Below are 19,845 nucleotides of genomic sequence, written 5' to 3'. Positions count from 1 at the left end.
TCTCTCTCTTTAAACTTGATATGTGTATATATTACATAATAGAAAATACGTATTCCACATTTCCTTCTTGAGAAAAATAAAATCTCGAAAAATTGAGATATATAATATCTTGTCTGTCATTGAACAGATAATGACGTATAATTATGCTATTTTTAATTAATACTTTGTTACTTCCCAGCTAGCAAGCACACGACATTTAGACGTCAAAATATGGTCAGTTTGAATCAAATATGACGTGTTGTAATGACGTAAAAATGACGGACTAATGTCACAGATCGATGACATTTCAAGACGTTAAAAAGACGTGACTTTATGACCATTTTAGACCTATTAGTGACGTTTTAATGACATTTGATCATGAATCTTTTCCTCTAGCGTGAACTCGTGAAAAGTGAAAAATTCATTCATAAATATTGAATTCGTTAATGAAACTTTTCACTTTTCACGAGTTCACGCTAGAGGAAAAGATTCATGATCAATTGTCACGATCAAGTCCCAGGTTATAGAGGAAATTCATGTTAAGGCCCTGAGATATAGAGAATTGTGAATATCAAAATTATACATAAAATTGTTTTAATAATTTAAAATATTATAAAAAATTAAATAATATTTAGTTAAAAAATGGTAATACTTACACTAATAATGACTTAAGAATCATGATATTATGACATTTTTTTACAACGTCATTAAAACGTCACGAAAATACGTTTTAAATTAGACATTATTTGATCACGTGACATCAGAAATGACCAGTTTGCGACGTCAAAATGACATGTGCTTGCTACCTGGGAATTGTATTCTACATTTTCTGCATTATTTCGCGTAATGTCGAGAAAGATTATAAACATGTTTCACATGAAGAATCTGTGACAACGTCTTCATCTGTGTCTCTTACGTCTCACGTAGCTCGGTAATCTTGCGATGGAATCTACCGCGCTGTCGCGCGTGTCGGTGCATGAATAATACGTATAGTAGTATAAACGCGATGTCATTATTTCCATTGATATTTCTCCCCAGCGAAAGCGAGTTCATCTAATGTAAGATTACGACGAGGATTACGAATGAGGTTAAATCCGCGGTAAGCGACGAGGAATCATCGGTAATTGTAACCAATGTGTACTGTATAATGTGTATGTATAAGCATCTATGCATCGGATGTCGTACAAATGAAAGAAGCACGCAAGTACCATATATCTATTTTCCATAAATTATATTGTTCGTTTAACTGTAATTCTTATATTATGACTCATATTTCAAATATTATTAATATATCCGCCTATTCATTTACGATCGTCGTGGATTGCAAAAATATTCGAAAGCAACATATTACGTATAAGGGTAATCGAAATGCCTCAGAATCTTTTCCGATTATTCTAATTATATATTTTTTATGAATAAAATGATTATTATTTCGTATATTAATTATATACATCCTTTGTCCTCGATTTGTGTAAAGTACTTTCTGAATAAAAATAATGTATATATGAAACAAAATAATACACGCGAAGCATCTTATATAATGCATAGATATAATGATACGTAGATGTAATGCCATTATATTATTAATATTTTTTCCATAATGGAGATGATTTTCCAGATTACACCGGCAAGTCGTAAGAGAACCTTGAACTCTCTCTCTCTTTCTCTCTCGTCGTGTTTCAGCCTCGTCTATCACTATCGTCGTTACGTAGAGTAGCCACACCGCGAACATACGATATGTGTACGACGATTGCGAAATCACGAATGCACTAGGAGTGCAGAATGCGGTACGCGGAATACTTTCTCGAAGCGGAGATAAAGAACTTGGAGAATAAAGCATCGACATCGGCCGCTGCTCACTAGGAGCATCCTGAAAAAGATAATAGAAAAAGCCGATCGCGGATGTGTCGCGCGGAGAGAGTTTAGATGCGCCTTTAAGATTTAATCTTTCTCTCTTTTCCTGCCGACAGATCGCGGAACAGAAAGCTATATACGTGTCACGACGGTATTGCGACATCGCTAATGCACCGTGAGTGCAGAATGCAGCCGTGGATGCACTGCTAAACTATTATAGTAGAAATGAATACATGCGACAGGAGCGAATCTACTTTGTCGAACAGAAGTTACAGATTTTTTGACATTTAAATATGTAAATATCTATTGAAAATAATTATAAATAATATATCGGAGAGAAGATTTCACAGATTTTATTGCATTGCAATAGCGAAGAACCATAAAAAATTTGATATATTTAAATAAAATTTAAAAAAAATATAAATACGCGCTATAAAAATATATAATATCGTAAATTTTTATAAAATATGTCATAATCGATCTATGATGTGTAAATTTAATTATATTTAAATACATTATATACATTAATTGTATACCTATAGTATAATTGCATGCAATATTAATCAATAAAAAATTCAATGTAATTCTCTAAAACAAATTTAAATTACTTACATACAGAATATACGTCAATAACGAAAAGCTTTCTTCAGATAAAGATTTTCAAAGTTGGCTTTCGTTATGCAGTGCAGAAAGTAAGCATGTAGCGCATATAGATCGCTGATTGTAAGTATTGTGCTACATTATTCTACCAGAATGCTCATGGAATAATAAAAGAAATGGAAAATAAGAGCTTGGAATTTACGGCTCTATTTCGAGATAACGCTTGGAGATATAATCAACACTATAGCAATTGTATACATTGTAACAAACAATAAATAGATATAATTATGAGAGTTTAAGTCTTGGCTAATTATATTTCATTACGTATCTGATATAAAAATCTTACGTGCTATTAAACTACAAACTTGTTACTTTTATATCATTCACTAACATCTTGCTGGTATAAACTTTATTTTTTAACAAATTAAAAAATTTTTGTTAATATTGTAGACGTTTTGCGATTGTGTGTGTGTGTGTGTGTACGTAGCAGAATATATTTTCATTATTAGTTAATATCAATTTACAAAAATGTTATTTTCCATTTAAATATGCAATATTGAAGAAAATAATTATAAATAATATATCGGAGAAGATTTCACATAAATTTTAATTGTCTTAACAATACATAGGTATTATGAAAAATGTATGATTTCGACAACATCGCCTGGAAAAATATTCAGATACAAAGAATTTCCGAGAAGCTGTCGCGACAGGAAAAAGCGCGTATATACAATCGTACATTGATAGCCAGCATTACAAAATCGCCAATACACGGCCGCAAATACGCACAAACGCGTAGTGTATTCTCTTCTGTGTGTATATCAAACGACATTCTCCGTCACCGAGAGACAATGCAACGATGCGCCAACGATGGCGATTGTCTCACGTATATATCGCTTGCATTTTCTCGCATGACGTTTGACCACCGTGTCGTGTTTAAACGCTTTCAACGAACAACACCCGCTCTTAACGACACCTCAAGGCTTCTCTCTCCGTTCTTTTTTTACTACCTCGCGACTATTATTTTCCACGTGTAATTCCACATGTATGTTTCATTAACCATCCCCCGCGGCTCGGCGAAACGCGCGGTTTCTTTTCTCGACGTTTTTATTCTCGGCTATTAATTGTTTTTCTTGACGAGCGCGCGCGTAAGATACGTTACGATACGTTACGCGAGGCTTTCTCACGATAAATTAATGTATAAAATTGTATTAATAATTATTATATTTATAATAATAAGATTAATGTTATGCAAATTAATATAGTACAAGGCTGCGAAAGCTGACTAAAATTATTTAACATTTTTTTTTCAATGCGCTTCTGGGTCGTTGAACTCGATAGAGAAAAGAGTTCTCATTATAAACATTCGCGTGCGCTGCACAGCGGAAATTTATCAAATACCATTATGCGAAATAATACGTATGTTTGAAGTCTTTACGATTAAAGATAACACGGACGTAATTCAATGTAATGCGCCACGCATGTAACGATTAGGTATTATACGCGAAGATATCCAATTATTTTTTTTTTTTTAGACAACACACTATAGAATATTTCTTAACTATATATATTATTTGGTATTACAATAATTTTTATGATTATTTATGAATGAAAAGTATTTTGGCGAAAGACGTAATGAACAAGACTTAACGAGATTTTTCTTCTCATTAATTCTAAACTGACGGTGAAAATTTCTAACGATCGAACATTAGATTCAGTTAACGAAATCCGCGAATGAATGCAAGTAAACGAGAAAGATAAATAATTCACTGGATAAACGAATACTTTGCCAATCCGTCGCTGGAATCTGAAGAATTTCAACGCAGAGCCAGATAGTCTCGCGCGAGTCTATTTTATAATAAATATTTCAGTACACTTGGTTTTTCTCAATTATTTAAGTCACTGAATATGGTTATGCCACTTGCATAGTTAACGATCTTACGATTCTCGCGAATTTTTCTTCGTTTGACATTTATTGTTGCTGACCGATTTCTTGTTCGAAATACTTCTCAATACAATCTTATTAAATCTTTCTTTTGCAACAAAGGAACATTTATGTCTATCATAATTTTTTTAATTACGCAAAATAAATACATAAAACTATATTATTCGAAAATTGGATAGACTTGATAGTCTAAGATATTAGTCGCGAGAATAAAAAATTCATGTGTAAAAAGAAAAATAAATTTCTTAGAAAATTTTTAAATTATGTAATTGAGCACTGTTCTATAATAACTCGATTGCTGTCACAAAGTGCATGCAGATAGTAAACAATTCTAAACACATGCGAATAATAGATTTCCATTCGAGAAGTCCTACGACGGAATTCGTGACGCATGTGCGCCACATGAAGCGTGAAAGCGTACGAATCGCCATGTGTAGCCATTATAAAGGCACGTATGTGTGCACGAGATTATAGTAGCTTATCTACATGGGCGTAAAAGTCTGCCAGGAACATAGAGTTCGGATAAATTCTTGTTTTCACATTCACTCTCGGCAAAAAGTCTCGCAATTCAGCAAAGATAATTTTTGACAAAGTTATAATATTTATTTTTAGTTTTCATACCAATTTATCGAATACTAAAATGCAAAGAAATGTATATATAGAATGTTTATTAAATGTGTATTACAGCTTGCGAATCGTGACATAAATAAATCAAACATATATTCCGTCTACATACTGCGCAACATATTACGCACAAGTTAAATGTCATCTCGTGTGATATTGGATAAAATTGACTTATACCATCACGTGTTAAATTAGCAATGTTTTTACGCTGACTGACGTATCGTAAATTTTGCTGAAAATATATATTTACATTAATTTTGATGTTAAATAAAGTTACAGAAATAAGTTAAAATATAAACAGAGAGATAAAGAAAAACTTAAATTTTCGAAAATTTCTTTTCCTTTTTAATTTCACTTTTATTATATTTATATCTAAATGGTAATAACATACAATTGTAAAAAAAAAGTTTAATCTGTGAAAAAAGACTATAAGTAAAGATTCATTCCTCCCCAAGAATACCGTTTTCAATTTGTCGTCGCAGTTGTCAAAGGAAGATAAAAAGTATATTATACTCGCTCGTGTGATTTACGATGAATGAACTCGCTAATAAAGGTACACACTCTGTACAAATTGCGAAAAAATCATTTGTTTTTTTTCTTATCAAGAAGAGTGATCGCTTTATAACAAAACTGACAGTCTCACGTACAAAGAATTGTTTAAATTGCTTAATAATTACAAATAATTACGACAAATCTGCAACATTTCTTTGTAAAAAAAATGTTGAAAATAAATAAATTCAATTCTTTTTATGTTCCTTTAAAAATGTTAAATAAACTACAATTGATATGTGTTTAATTCGTTTTATACAAAAATTACCCGATTATTATAAAATGTTTTCTATTATAAATTGACAAGACTTGAAAAATTGTGCCATTTAATTTATATATAAAAGTAAACCATATAAGGATGTATTTAATACATACATTTTTGCGAATATGAACGATCTAGATCAAAGCCTTGGCACGTCTAGCAAATTTGCCTCGTTAAATCTGACGTTCGTAGGCTATATAAGATCGATCACGCTTTTTTACAGGCGTTCGTTATCATATGTATTACATGCGAGCCAAGAACGTCTCGTTACATTCAATGTTACATTCCTTCCCCTTTGGACGAACAACTGCTACATTGAATAGCCGATCGTTGGAATGGCGAACGACAATTAATCGTATAAGATGGAAAACGCACGCGTGCGCACGTACGCAGGAATGCGCGTGATGTGCGTAACATCGGCAATCAGGGTCGTGATTGCACTACACGGGAATCAAATTAGCATTGGTCGTTCGCCATTAGACCCACGACAAACATAAAGGTATAGAGAGAACGATAGGCGTATTTGCCGCCGATCAGGAGGAGACGCAGCCAAACAAGTCCAACGCGCGGCTTTTACGTAACGCTTTATCCTTGCCTTTCTCGTAGATCTCTCCTTGTACAGTGCAGTATGCACGAATGCAACATATCTTTGAAAACGTAACTTTCCAGAGTACGATAACAAAACCGTTCGTGCACACGTAAACGTGCCACAAACAATACGTAACTTCTATTCTACAGAAAAATACCGAAGCTAGCTTTACTCGTGTGTTTTACGAATTGCTTTAAAATTTATTAATAAACAATTTTAACTTTTATAAGAAATAATAGAATGTGTCTATACTTTTCTTCAATTTCTGTATAAACTCTCTAACATTATAAAACTATGTAAATTCTGTAATCTCATAAAAATATCGAACATTCAATTTTCTCTACATAAAAATATTTTATTTATATATTTATGGATATTCGATTATCGAATCATGAACACTGAAATTGTTGATAAATAAAAGCTCTATTTAGTTTTTGTTTATAATTTATGATATTTTAATATCTCTATAAATTAAGGTAAACTAGGGTATGATAGCCATACGGAAAAGATGACCATAGACTGTAATTTTTTCATTAATCGCTACATAGTGCGCATTTTTAGTCATTATCAAAGATAATCGATATTTACAGTAGTTTATGTGCATACATTGTTCGAAATAACGATATTGTGAATCTTATATCATATTTTTACTTTTGACTATCTGCAAAGTTTTTCATTTGTCCATTAAAAGCTGTTATAACGTCGAATAAATTACAGTTAAGCTATCGTAATCGACGTTAGACATATTATAAAGATATGTAAATTGTTACATGACCTATAATTTTTATTTTCGTTTTCACTATTTTTTTATAAATATTATGGTCATCTTTTCCTTAAAAGTTGGGTAAGATGGCCAATGCTTACATTGTACTATTTTAATAATATAAAATTTCTATTAAATCTTTTCCTTTTAATTTCGATAATATTACGTAATTTAAGCTTCAGGGAAGATAATATGTCAAACATTATTAAAAAATAACAAAAATAAGAGTATGTTTTTTGCATTTTAAAAAACTATGGCTATCTTATCCAAGTTTACTCTAAATAGTTGCATCAAGAATTGAAGAATATATATATATATTCAATAATTCATCGACAGATTGATTCTATAATTGACAGCATACATACTTCGAAATCTCAATCATCGAATTAAACCTGTCGCTCATGATGAATAAACGTGTACAAGATACCATGTATGCACGTGCTTCTGTATATACGAGTATCGTACATACAGCGCGTGTTGTGCACATAAACTATACGTTGAAGCATATGTTTGCCGCCTTCGAGTACTACTCTCGTGTGGAGAGATAAAAGTCTCTGTGCACGCAAATGCGAAAAGGATCGGAGAATCAATCGCCCCATTGTTTATGCCGATTGGAAATAGATGAATAGGAAGTGATTTATATAATGGATATTATTTTAGCATAGTTTATTGCTCTTGAGAGTCTGTCTGGGGCTTGATATGTAATTTACGCCGAGAAATATCGAGATAGAAAGGTGCGGCAAATTTTTTTAGAACGTTGAATCTAATTTTTATTACAGAAAATGTCATTAATTTAAAAAAGAACGAGCTGTATAAAAATATTATTAAATCGCATCTACTTTCAAGCAGTATAAAACGCAACCATATTTCAAAATACTATATTAATAATTTAAAAAATTATTTGCGTACATATACATTTTTAATAATAATTTAGAAAATTTACTTTAACGACTAGATAAAAAGACGAATTATAAATAAAAAAACATCTAGGCAGCAAAAAGAAAAGATGACGTGTGATTCTTAAAAAACAATGCGAAACTTCAGATCTATAAAAACTTGCGGTAATTTTATTTAGATCCGTTTTATCGTCACCTTCTCCAAACATAACATAACGCTGCGCGGTGAAAGCTTCAGAATCGTGAATCATTTCCTGAAAATTTTGCTTCACGTTTTTTTCAGTGACACATACGCACGCACATGTAGACATACATGTGCAATACGCTATTTTTTTGTTTCTACTTGCGATCTAATTTTCCTGTCAAAAATGCCAAAACAGGATTATGCTTGCCTAAGAGTCCATTAAAATTGTAACAGCGGGATTATTAACTGCAAAGGTATTGCGAAATGCGAGGAAAATTTCTAAGATTCAAAGAGAGTCTCGGGCACGCGTGTTCGACGAAATCGGAATTTATCGGACGTCATTATCTGCCGCGTTCGCACTCCGAACCACTTACGAGCAACATTTCTCGAATCGCCGCTGCGTGCGGTTTAATTACAGGACATTATCAGCACGCGCGGCACGCACAAACGAATGCGATGTATAAACGGCCGAAAGATTGGCCAACGAATGGGGAAAAAGAGTCTGCGAAAAAATTTTACAATGAATTACCGAATGATTTTACAGCTTGCGTTATCTGTCCGCAACTTTTAATAATGGGCCGAATTTCTAAAAAAAAAAAGTCCGAGCAGAACCACCTTTATTAGTCTCCATAATAAGCGGCTACTGATATGTTGTTCATAAAAGATATTCACGATAAAATTCGACCAGCGAACACTCACATTATACGAACGCTGAAATTTCGGCAGATAAACCGGAAAGATAATATGAGCCGTGTCCTTGTTCAATGTCATCTTCCATAAAAAGTCTAGCCTCCCAAACATTATGACACTAGTTATAACATTTTTGGCAAACATAGTCTTCGCGGAAAGATACTATTTATTACAAACAAGAATTCCGTGCTAATAAGATGGATTTTTAAATAATAGCTAATTGTAAGACAAATATTAGTGTTGTTGCTTTTCAAGATGTTTTAATAACATTTTTACAGTAGAATGCTAATTAATATTAAAATTTTGCTAAGAATGACATTAAAAAATACACACAAAAACTACTAAACTATCACAAAATATTATTATCAAAACTGACTTCTAAAAGATTATACATATATAATAAGAATTTAAATATAAATATTATATATACATACATATATATATATATATATATATATATATATATATATATATGAAATATTTATATTTCAATTCTTTTTATTATTTTACAAAATTAAATTATTCTATAAAATCAATTATGCTGCAATTATTAATTAAATTGTAGATAATTATTAAAATATTTAACTAAAATAAATAAACAATCACCAAAATGTTGATGAGCGATGAGTGATTCTTAAAAGAAAAAAAATTCATAAATATAAAATTAAATAATTTTTAATAAATCTTTTTTAAATGAGATATTACTTAATTACATCTCTTTCTTTGCATAATACAATTAACATTAATGACCAGTTTTTTTCCGAGAAGTCCAATATTAACATCATCGCCAACTCAACATTGCCTGAGCAATATTCTTTGTCTCGACTCAACGTTGACTCAGCCCGCAATAAGATCTCAGTCTCTAGATTCTAGATATACACGAGACATTCACGATAAAATACACACGAGTGTAGAGATGCGCTTGTGTACGTGGTAATTGATAGGTGCATGACGAGTCGAGACTCGATCAAGCGCACGTAAATATAACTGGTATAACGGCACAGCCTAATCATACCGTGATAAAATGCGGATGGAAATCTAATTCGAGCATCACTTTCTCCTATTCATTACAAGTTATCCCGTTCAAATTAGACGATCGAACAATCGCATAATTTACATATGAAGTGAACGACCTTGTTTAAATTTCATTTTGCATACGCACATACAAAGTCATATATAAAGTTTCATATATAACACATATTTTATATATTTTTTATGTTAAATTTTACCTCTTTTTTTTTCTCAAATATTTAATTAAATTTGTTAAACATTTACCTTATATTTATATGAACTTAAATATTTAACGTATTTATTTATATGTAGTAATTGATCTTATTGTTAGATCAACAGCTGTGTCATTTTTTGCAATTTATATAAATTATTGAATAAAATAAGTAATATATATATATATATATATATTTTTTTTCAAAGATTATATATAATTTATAAAAGATGTGTTCTTTTTTATAAAGTTTCATATATAACACATATTCTATATATTTTTTATGTTAAATTTCACCTCTTTTTTTCTCAAATATTTAATTAAATTTGTTAAACATTTACCTTATATTTATATATACAACTTAAATATTTAATGTATTTATTTATACATAGCAATTGGTCTTAGATCAACAGCTGCGTCATTTTTTGCAATTTATATAAATTATTGAATAAAATAATATATATACATTTTTTTCAAAGATTATATATAATTTATAAAAGATATGTTCTTTTTTATAAGTGCAGTAATTCAGTTGCATCTTTAATACGATAATGGCAAAAGCTTAGACGCTGCTCTTTTTCATAATCAAGATTATTTGAAATCGAACGAAATGATACAGATGTCTAATTCGACTAACATAAATCCGCAAGTAACTTTTTCAAGATTTGCCACATCATAAATATAATTTACTTGTCAGCGTGAACAAAATCATAGGATATTAGATGCAGATCAAGTGAAAATACTTGTGCCATTTCCTGTTCGCGCACACGTGTGCCGGTTAATAAACAGGTGCGTAATGAGTAAGAATCAAACTTGTCGGATAATTACATCGCGAACCTTCGAGCATTCTAATCACGGCATCGTAAAGCGTTATTATAAAAGCGTCACTTTCTCCATTTTATTTATTAATTAAACCTTTTTAACCTTTTCTAACTGCTAAAAAAGATGCTGCCGGAGGTATGTTTAATTTCCTGTATAAGAGCAACTATAAATCATTAAGATGAGACACATATCTCTTTTCAATTTCCCCAGATTATCGAGAACGAGATATTAGAATTTTATTGTTATAATATGTAAATAAATTATATATGTATATATTATGTATATATATTAAAAGTATATAACAATTTTTTTATTTTATTTCAGTATTTTTTTCGCATGACATGTTGCAATTTCTCAATTGATTCGTGTTATCGTTGTATGTATTAAAAATATGTATAAACTGTGAATTAAAAAAAGCCAAAAAAATGCACAAACTATAATTAGTTAGTTCTAAAAGAATTAAAATTTAAAATTTTAATTATGTACAAAGTTAGTTACAATTATTATTGTACTGATCTAATTATTAGAATAATACATTTTTTTGAACAATTTTAATCATAATTTTGAAGATGCTTTATTAAGGAATAAAAATGTTTTTGACATAACTAATGATAGTTACCTTGGATCACAAATTGCATCGGAAGAGAACCTCAGCATTACGAAATGATTAAGGAGAGATGATCGATACCGCACGCTGCTTCGCTCGAGAGTCGAAAGTGAATTTTCGCATCGTCGAGAAGTCAGTGACCTTTAAATATACCTCACACATGTCGATCAGTCAAAAAAAATAATTTGCGAAAACTATACGGTATCCTCCTACTATGATATTTATAGCCGATATAAAAAGCACACCTTACATCACGTTAAAGAGTAAATTTATGTAAATTGTTATTATACTTGTAAATTTTACAGAGACTATAAAAAACGTTATGTAAAAACTTTTAAAAATCTAAAAGATATAACAAAAAAATAAAAGAAAAAAAGTGTGCGTATCTTATCTATGAAAGAAAATTATGAGGAAAATTAATGGTAAAAATTGATAAGAAAAGAAAAGGATCATATGTAAAAAAAATCCGATAAAATTTATATCTCAAAAATACTTTTCTTGTATATACATATCTTTTTAAAAATCTCTTTAAAATATTTTTTTTATCTACAGAGTTTTTATCTTTATCTAAAATACATCCTGTGTGCAGGATATTCTATGTATTACATATATGCGACATTTATGCGATGTAATTCGTGGATAATGGCTTTTTCATCATCAGAATAGCATGATGTAACTATGCAACTAATTGAGTGACTGCGGGAATAACAGATGCCCTTGTATTTTACACGCCAATATATTTCAAGATACTTTGAATACCTTCAGATAGCCGCAGAGATTAGACGGAGATTTACAAGCGAGTTTTAATGCTTTAACCATCAAGACATACACGAGATTTTGTCGGACGACATTTTAGTCATTGCGCAGTAAAATCATATTGAAACGTGAATTTAATTTTACCGATAAAACCACAAACGATCGTTAACCTATATACACTTTCGATTTCATTACACAAGAGAGGAAAAAGACTAATATATTTCTCTAAAAAATTCTAATTGTAAGATATTAACCCTCAAACTGAACACGTGAGTCTTTCGTGTCCGTGCCATTTTTAATCTATTGTTTTAAAAAAATATTAATAAAATCTCAAGGTTGGAAACTTATCCAAAAATAGGGACTTATAACTGAAAGGACAATCTAAACAGTTTATTCAATGCAAAGTCCTGGCGAATCTAAATCTGAAGCGGACACAAATGATCCACGTATTCGCTTTATATTAAATAAGAAAAGGTGGATAAGTAAATTTTTTTTAAAATATTGTTTTTTTGCTGTTAATCGTTTTTTATAAAAATAAGTTATAAATTTACAATGATAATCTCCCTAAAAAAAACAAATTGCTTTAATTTCTGTTCATTTATTTTCATGCTAAAAGTATCTTTTGTTAATGATAACGAGCAACAACAAACAGGGGTTTGTATTAATCAATTTTTATACTGTAGATTGTAATGTAAACTACATTTTGTTTTCACTTTTCTTTCAAATAAATTACCTGAAGATTAAAACAAAATTTTATTCTCAGAAAAAACACATTTTTTTATACCTGAAAATTATATTTTTTTAAAGCCGTGGACATATAGTATTTTTTTCGTAAATTTTGAATTTTGAATTAAAAATTCCTGGAAGTCTTTTTATTCAAAATTATTTTTTCAAATTTTTATTAATTTTTATATAAACCATCTATGTTTCCAAATCTTGATCTAACAAATAACAAAAATATAGTATTCAAAAATATTTTTTCTTTAACTCTACTATATAAACTTTTAGTTTAAACTTGAAAGAAGATGTGTAAATTTTTTTAGAATTTTTTAAGTAATTTTAGAGTACAAAAATTAACTCGGACTCCAGTTATCCATGTTCAGGATTACAGTGCCAAAAAAAAAACGTGTTCAGTTTGAGGGTTAAACTATATGTAACATATTCTTTAAAAATCTAATATATTTCTCTAAATTTTTGAATATAGTAAGTAGTAAACTTGTTCATGTTTCTAATAGTCACTAGTATTATAAGCCCGAGTAAAATATTCGGTAAATTAAAAATAAATGGAATCAATTAATTAATCACATATTTCAAAACAGACGGATCTTCGCGATACTTGAACTGATAAGGGCAATAGCAAAAAACCGTAACAAATTATTTCCTATGGCGTAGCCCATAATTGTTTAAACGTAGACATTATCGGACTTAATTACGACGTAAGTCACGAATACCACTTATCACGCGATCGTCGAAAGATCTCGCTGAAAACTCATAAGCGCAACGGTACGTGTTCGCGGTATTAGCAATAATATTAGCGATTATCGTTTCGTGTCACACACAAACGCACGCTGTTCGTGGGGAACCTTCTTTAACCCTACGCGGTTGCGTATCGGCATTTAAGTAACCGCGGACTTTTACTCTTACGGTCGCGAATGTGTCGGCGCGTAGCCGCATCATACAATTATATATACGTTTATAGTTACGGGTGGATTGCAAAACGGCATTCTACTTTAAGTAGCCATACTTATAACTGATACCGTTAACTCTCTTCTATTAATAATCTTTATTGTGCATTTATTATTATCGTTATATATTATTTTTTTACGTTTTATGCAACTGAATTACTGCTTTTAAAGAGTATTTTTTATGAAGTATATAATCTTTGAAATTCATATTACCTATTTTATCAAATAATTTATAATAAATTGCAAAAAATGTTTTAGCTGTATCGAGCTATGTGTATAAACAATTGCTGTAAATGGATTAAATGTTATTTAAATTATGTAATAAATATGACCCTTAAATTATGTCATAAATGCAATATCAATATTTAGCAAAATTAATTAAATAGAAAATTAAGAAAAAAAGAGATATATGATTTATATGAAAGGTCACGTTTGAATTAAAATTCAGTACTATTTTTGACATTTCTTTGAGAAAATAAAATTTTATTTCATCAATATTATCACGGACTTTAAAAAATACTTTAAAATTGTATGCCGTAAAAATACTCTTAGGATCAAATAATCTACGACTCCTCTAATAAATATCATCAGATAATTAGATTTTCCTTTAAAGAATAAATAAAATGCAACGTTAAAAAAAATCACGCACGCGACAGAACTTTGTATAACCAGCGTTTTGCGAGAAAAGAAAAGTTGTTACACGCAGCCAATAATAATCGGACACGTGCGCGTCGATAATGCATTTATGTGCGCCGTAAACTCGTACCGATTTACATTCGCTGCTCGACCCACGCTAAATCGTCGACCCAGTTCCAAGATCCGAGACAAACAAGCCGCAATTGCAACGGGAAAAAGGAAGAAAAAAAAAAAGATAGGTCGTTCGCCACTTTACGCGCAATAGAAAGCACCGGTCATCGATCACGCTTTCTTTCTTACAACCGATTACGTGTAAAAAGGCGTCGAGGTTCAATGAACTACATGTACGCGGATGCGACTTCGCCGCGCTTCTTTCCCGAGAGATCGGGCATGTATATCCATGTACTTCCTTCATTGTGATTGCGGCGGAAACGCGCGAGAGAAGCAACGTATTGGGAGACTGGAGATTTATTTCCCTTCTTGATGATGGTTAGATAAAACGGCTTCCTTCGCGTGCAAAAGCACCGCGTAAAAGAGCAGGTATAAAAATGACGTTAATACGCACACATTCGCAGTGTTTTCTTTATTTTCGCGATATGCAAAATAATTCTATAAAATTCAATTAAAATAATAATAAGATTATAGGTATGTATTCCTGGCACTTATAATCTTTTTTTTTTTTTTTTTTTTTTTTTTTATGAAACAATTATAAATAACTGACATGTAATTTTATATATCTCTAGAATTCTCTGTAAAAATATTATACTTTAATAATTACATATATCAAAATTTTGTAAACGAGATGTTTATCACAAAGGTGATGATTCGAAAGCGGTATGAATCAGCGAGACAAGAATGAGACATGCAGAATTTTTCTGCATTAAATACCAGAGGTAACACCACTAATTCATGTAATGAGTAACATAAAAATTGCATTTACACTCAAGTATAATATGCCAGAACATTAATCATCGAAGTCTATAACGTGTTTCGATTTCTACCTCGAAATTTCGTGCAAATTCCGAGCTAATGTAGCTTCCTGATTCAAGATCCTTTTTGCAAATGTCAATAACGAGCAAGTGTAAAGTTATAAGAATGATATTGTACCGATCGATGCTATTTATAATTATATCGAAAGCACTTTCATAATTAATGTAAATGTTTGAAAATAAAAAAGTTATATTACAGTACATAAATTAGAATATATTTATAATATGTTTCAATCTTGACATATATTTCTTAGTAAATTTTATATTATAGAGAATTAAAATAATTTTCTAGCCAATTTATTTTAATATAATTAATATAAAAATTAATAAATAACAAATAGCTCGTTGTGAATGTGTTAATAATACTTGACTTATGTACATCATATTTATTCATTGCATCATTGTTTTCTCTCATCTAATCTAATATATTTTTCATTATGAAAAAATATTTCCATTACTGCAGCTAACTGATCAAAATATTACTTTTATTTCTATTTTGCATATCGATTATTGCCATTTTTACAATACCGTTATATAAAGTTATTGACAGCAAATTTATTTATACATTTAGAATGATTTAAAGTTGCGATATCATACATCTCTTTTAATTTTTAAATACAGCACAAAAATAAAATTTTATTTCAACGAATGAGAAAAGTTCGTACAATTTTTGATGTTTTGAAAATAATAAATATATGTACAATATATTTATATTTTTTGTAAAAGTCTCTAAATATTAACAACATACAGAATTATGATAGACATAATTTATTCCAGCGTCAGATCTTTCGGTTCGCGAAGGGGATTTAACGGTGAGAAAGGATTATCATTCAGACGATAAGCTCACGTTTATAAATCAACGGAGCACTTTACTCACCGTGAGCTGCGTCTTGTCAGGCGCAATCGCCGTAATCTCGACCGGTCTCGGTTCGGGTTGGTTCGCCCTACTGAGAATTGCAGCCGGCATTTTCGCGACGAGGGATAGCCTCCTGGTGAGCCGTCTGCCCAATTCCGCGCGCCGGCGGACCCTAATGCGGGGTCCGGTGCTGCCCTTGTAGCTGCCGAATTCCATTCTCGATCACAGACCGAAGCAATCCTCCTTCCCTCCCTCTCTTCCTACCGATGGCTCTCGTTCATGGCGACACACACGCGCACATACACACGTGCACAAATATGGACGCCGCGATGTCCGTTCGTCGTCGTTACCGCGTGATTATTTGAGCGAACGTCGTATCCTCGCAAAGAACCATCTCGAAAGTTAACGTCAAGAATACGCAATATTTCCTGTCTACACGAACTGTCAAAGTTTTTCAATCGTAGCCACTTATCGATTTGAAAAAAAAAAAAAAATGCAGTCGCCCCAATTGATCCCGGGGATAAATCACTGCTCGAACGATATTCGCGATATACAGCGTACAATCGGAACAATATAATCGCCGGATAAACTCGCGACGTCCGTTAAAACGCAACAAACCGGACACGCACGATGGAAAAAACTGACTGGATGCTGGAGTAACGCGCGCAGCGCCAGTTTTTAAGCGGGGAAGGGACGAGGCGCCCGAAGGAAGCCGATGACACGAGGCCACATGGTCAGGCCGAGTGCACTTGCATCCCCCCCCTCTCTTTCTCTCGCTCTATCTTCTCTCTATCTCTTCGCCGAGGATTCGAAAATCAGGGAGGCTGATGTCCGCTACCTGGCGCTCGTTTGATCCGCCCGCTCGTTCGGTCTGCCTGCCTGACGCGCTTCGACTGAAATTGAATCGCGGCGGCCTCCTACCACACGCGGTCGCGCCGGCCACCACTAACTAACCATCGTCGCGCCACGCCACCTCCGCGCCGCTCCCGTGCCACTCCCGGCGAGAAGCCGTGCACGGTGCATCGCGTTGCGTTGGTAAACAAAACGCATCCCCGGCGGGAGGCTAGAGTCGCGCGGATCAAGACGTTCGGCGCGATGACGTAAGAGACGCGCGCACGATCTGTCAGACGTCGGATTAATCGTCGCGCGATACTTGAATTACGTTTCATATTCGTATTCGTGATCTCTAGAGCGCGTAATAATACATATAAAAATCGAATATTAACCCTTTATATATTTTTTATCAAAAAAAGGAGGATTTAACAAAAACAACATGGTGGAAAATTCTAAAAAAATTCTGAAAAATACTTTAGAGTGTACTAAGATTATAAAAAAATTGCCGTATTTATTGTCATAATAGATTAGTAGAAAATGCATTTTCTACTAATTCAAAAATATGATAAACATATTTTTAATCCATATCTGCCGTGAACAAGTATATTAACACTTTGAGTCACAGCGGATCACCCAGAGACCCACCTTTTTTCGTAATTTTTTTATTGTTTTAACTACTGTTTTATCAACAAATACCGGATTTTTGTTTCTACACAGTCTCTAGAACATCAATAAGTGTAAAAAAATATAAACAGTCATTAATTGTTAATTGCAAAAATATCATATATAAACAAACAGTCAAAATTAGTACTTTTTTTACGAAAAAATGCATTTTTTACTATCTATTATGACAATAAACACGGCAATATTTTTATAATCTTAGCACACTCTAAAGTATTTTTCAGAATTTTTTTAGAATTTTCCACCATGTTGTTTTTGTTAAATTCTCCTTTTTTTTGATAAAAAATATATAAAGAGTCAATATTCGATTTTTATATTATTTGATAAATGATAACAGTATGAAGATGTTGATTGTTTTCGTGAAAAAATTAATTAAATAGCGAATTAAGTAGCGAAACTGATTATTTCCTTATTACAGATTAAAGTCGAAAGTTTTATAAGTAATCTACTCACCTTTTTTTTTAATCGCACTTTCTACTAAATTTTGTTTCTTTTTTTATATAGGAGCTATGATTTTTACTTATCTCGTGCAAGCGAAATAAAACATTTTCTATTTATAAAATACTTGCCGTATGAAAATTACTGTGTAAAAATTACAAGTCGATTAATTCCGCGGCATTTTTACCGTGCATTTTTTGCTTTGAATGAACGAAGTGCGTCACACATCAACATACACATACACATAGGCACAATAAAAATAGACTACGCGCATATCCTGTGTTGACCGTAAAACTCGTATCAGACTACACATTAAAGATTCAAGATTAAAGACATGAGAATATAAATTTCACTAATCAAAAAGAACTAACATTTTCTCTTCCTGATTGATTAAAAATTTTAATCTTTAATTTTAATCTTCAATGCATAGTCTAATACAGGTTTAAAAGAAATGATGTAGGTAATGTTTTAATATTTAATATTAAATATTATTTAATGTATTATATTTAATAATCTTTTTTTATTTCTTTTACTTAAATTTTTATATAATTTAATAATATATTAAAGATTTTTATAATTATGATTAATAATAAATTATTAAGTATTCTAAATATATTAATAATATAAGTATTTATGTATATTAGTATTATATTTGCTTTCCACTGGTAGGATAATCCTGAAAATAAGGATCGAAACATTTGTGTAATTTAATTTTGAAATTATTGAATATATTTGTCGCTTATTCTAACTTTTCCTTTATTTATTATATTATATTCGCTAAAAAAATATTTGTGCACAAAATTAGAAAAAAAGCGACAATATTTTAGGAGTTTGTGTTTTTATCTTTTTTTAACTAGAATAAAATTATTTTCATAATTACGCTTCGCTTGACACTTTGAAGATTCTTCGTTTTTCATCAAATATTTCAAAATGAAAATAGAAAAGATCGGACTTGTTAAAGCTCTTTTTTTCTTTCTAATTTTTGACGCAATACTTGATCGATATGCGTAGTCTATATTCATTAGGTTTGTGACAACATCCGGTGTTTCTTTAGGCGAAAGTCATTGTTTCCGCGAGGTGCGAGAACTCTCGAATACGTAATCCAAAACCACGATAGGAAATCGCGGAACGCGATCGATGACTGATTTATATCTACGTGTGACAGCGTGACGGCATCGTTGACAAAAGCATCCCTATGACATACGACATTCCGTCTTCTTTTTTTCATCTATAAATAACGAAGACCTATTAGAAAGCGCGTTTCTACGCCGATCGTGTCGATCAGTTACATAACGTCAGCGTGTTACTTGGGCTTCAACATTATATTTATCGAAATTTGTAAACATTCAAATGCAGTATATGCAAGATGTGTTAAAACGGGATC

At 31.4% G+C, this 19,845-nt stretch overlaps 1 protein-coding gene across 3 annotated transcripts in view; it reads right to left on the bottom strand.

The window, feature by feature from the left end:
* The window catches only part of LOC140669318 (uncharacterized), a 235,773-nt gene extending 218,370 nt beyond the window's left edge, over positions 1-17,403 (bottom strand). The window contains exon 1 of one of the 3 annotated variants that reach the window (XM_072899050.1): positions 16,530-17,403. In XM_072899050.1, the coding sequence (XP_072755151.1) occupies positions 16,530-16,724 (195 nt within the window). In that variant the 5' untranslated portion in view covers positions 16,725-17,403. The remainder of the gene's footprint in view (positions 1-16,529) is intronic. The other 2 variants (XM_072899042.1, XM_072899060.1) reach the window with 2 other exon arrangements.
* Positions 17,404-19,845: the final 2,442 nt, after the last annotated feature.

Source organism: Anoplolepis gracilipes, chromosome 1 (genome assembly GCF_047496725.1).
Source record: "Anoplolepis gracilipes chromosome 1, ASM4749672v1, whole genome shotgun sequence".
Classification (NCBI taxonomy): domain Eukaryota; kingdom Metazoa; phylum Arthropoda; class Insecta; order Hymenoptera; family Formicidae; genus Anoplolepis; species Anoplolepis gracilipes.
This window is presented reverse-complemented; position numbering and strand designations above follow the sequence as displayed.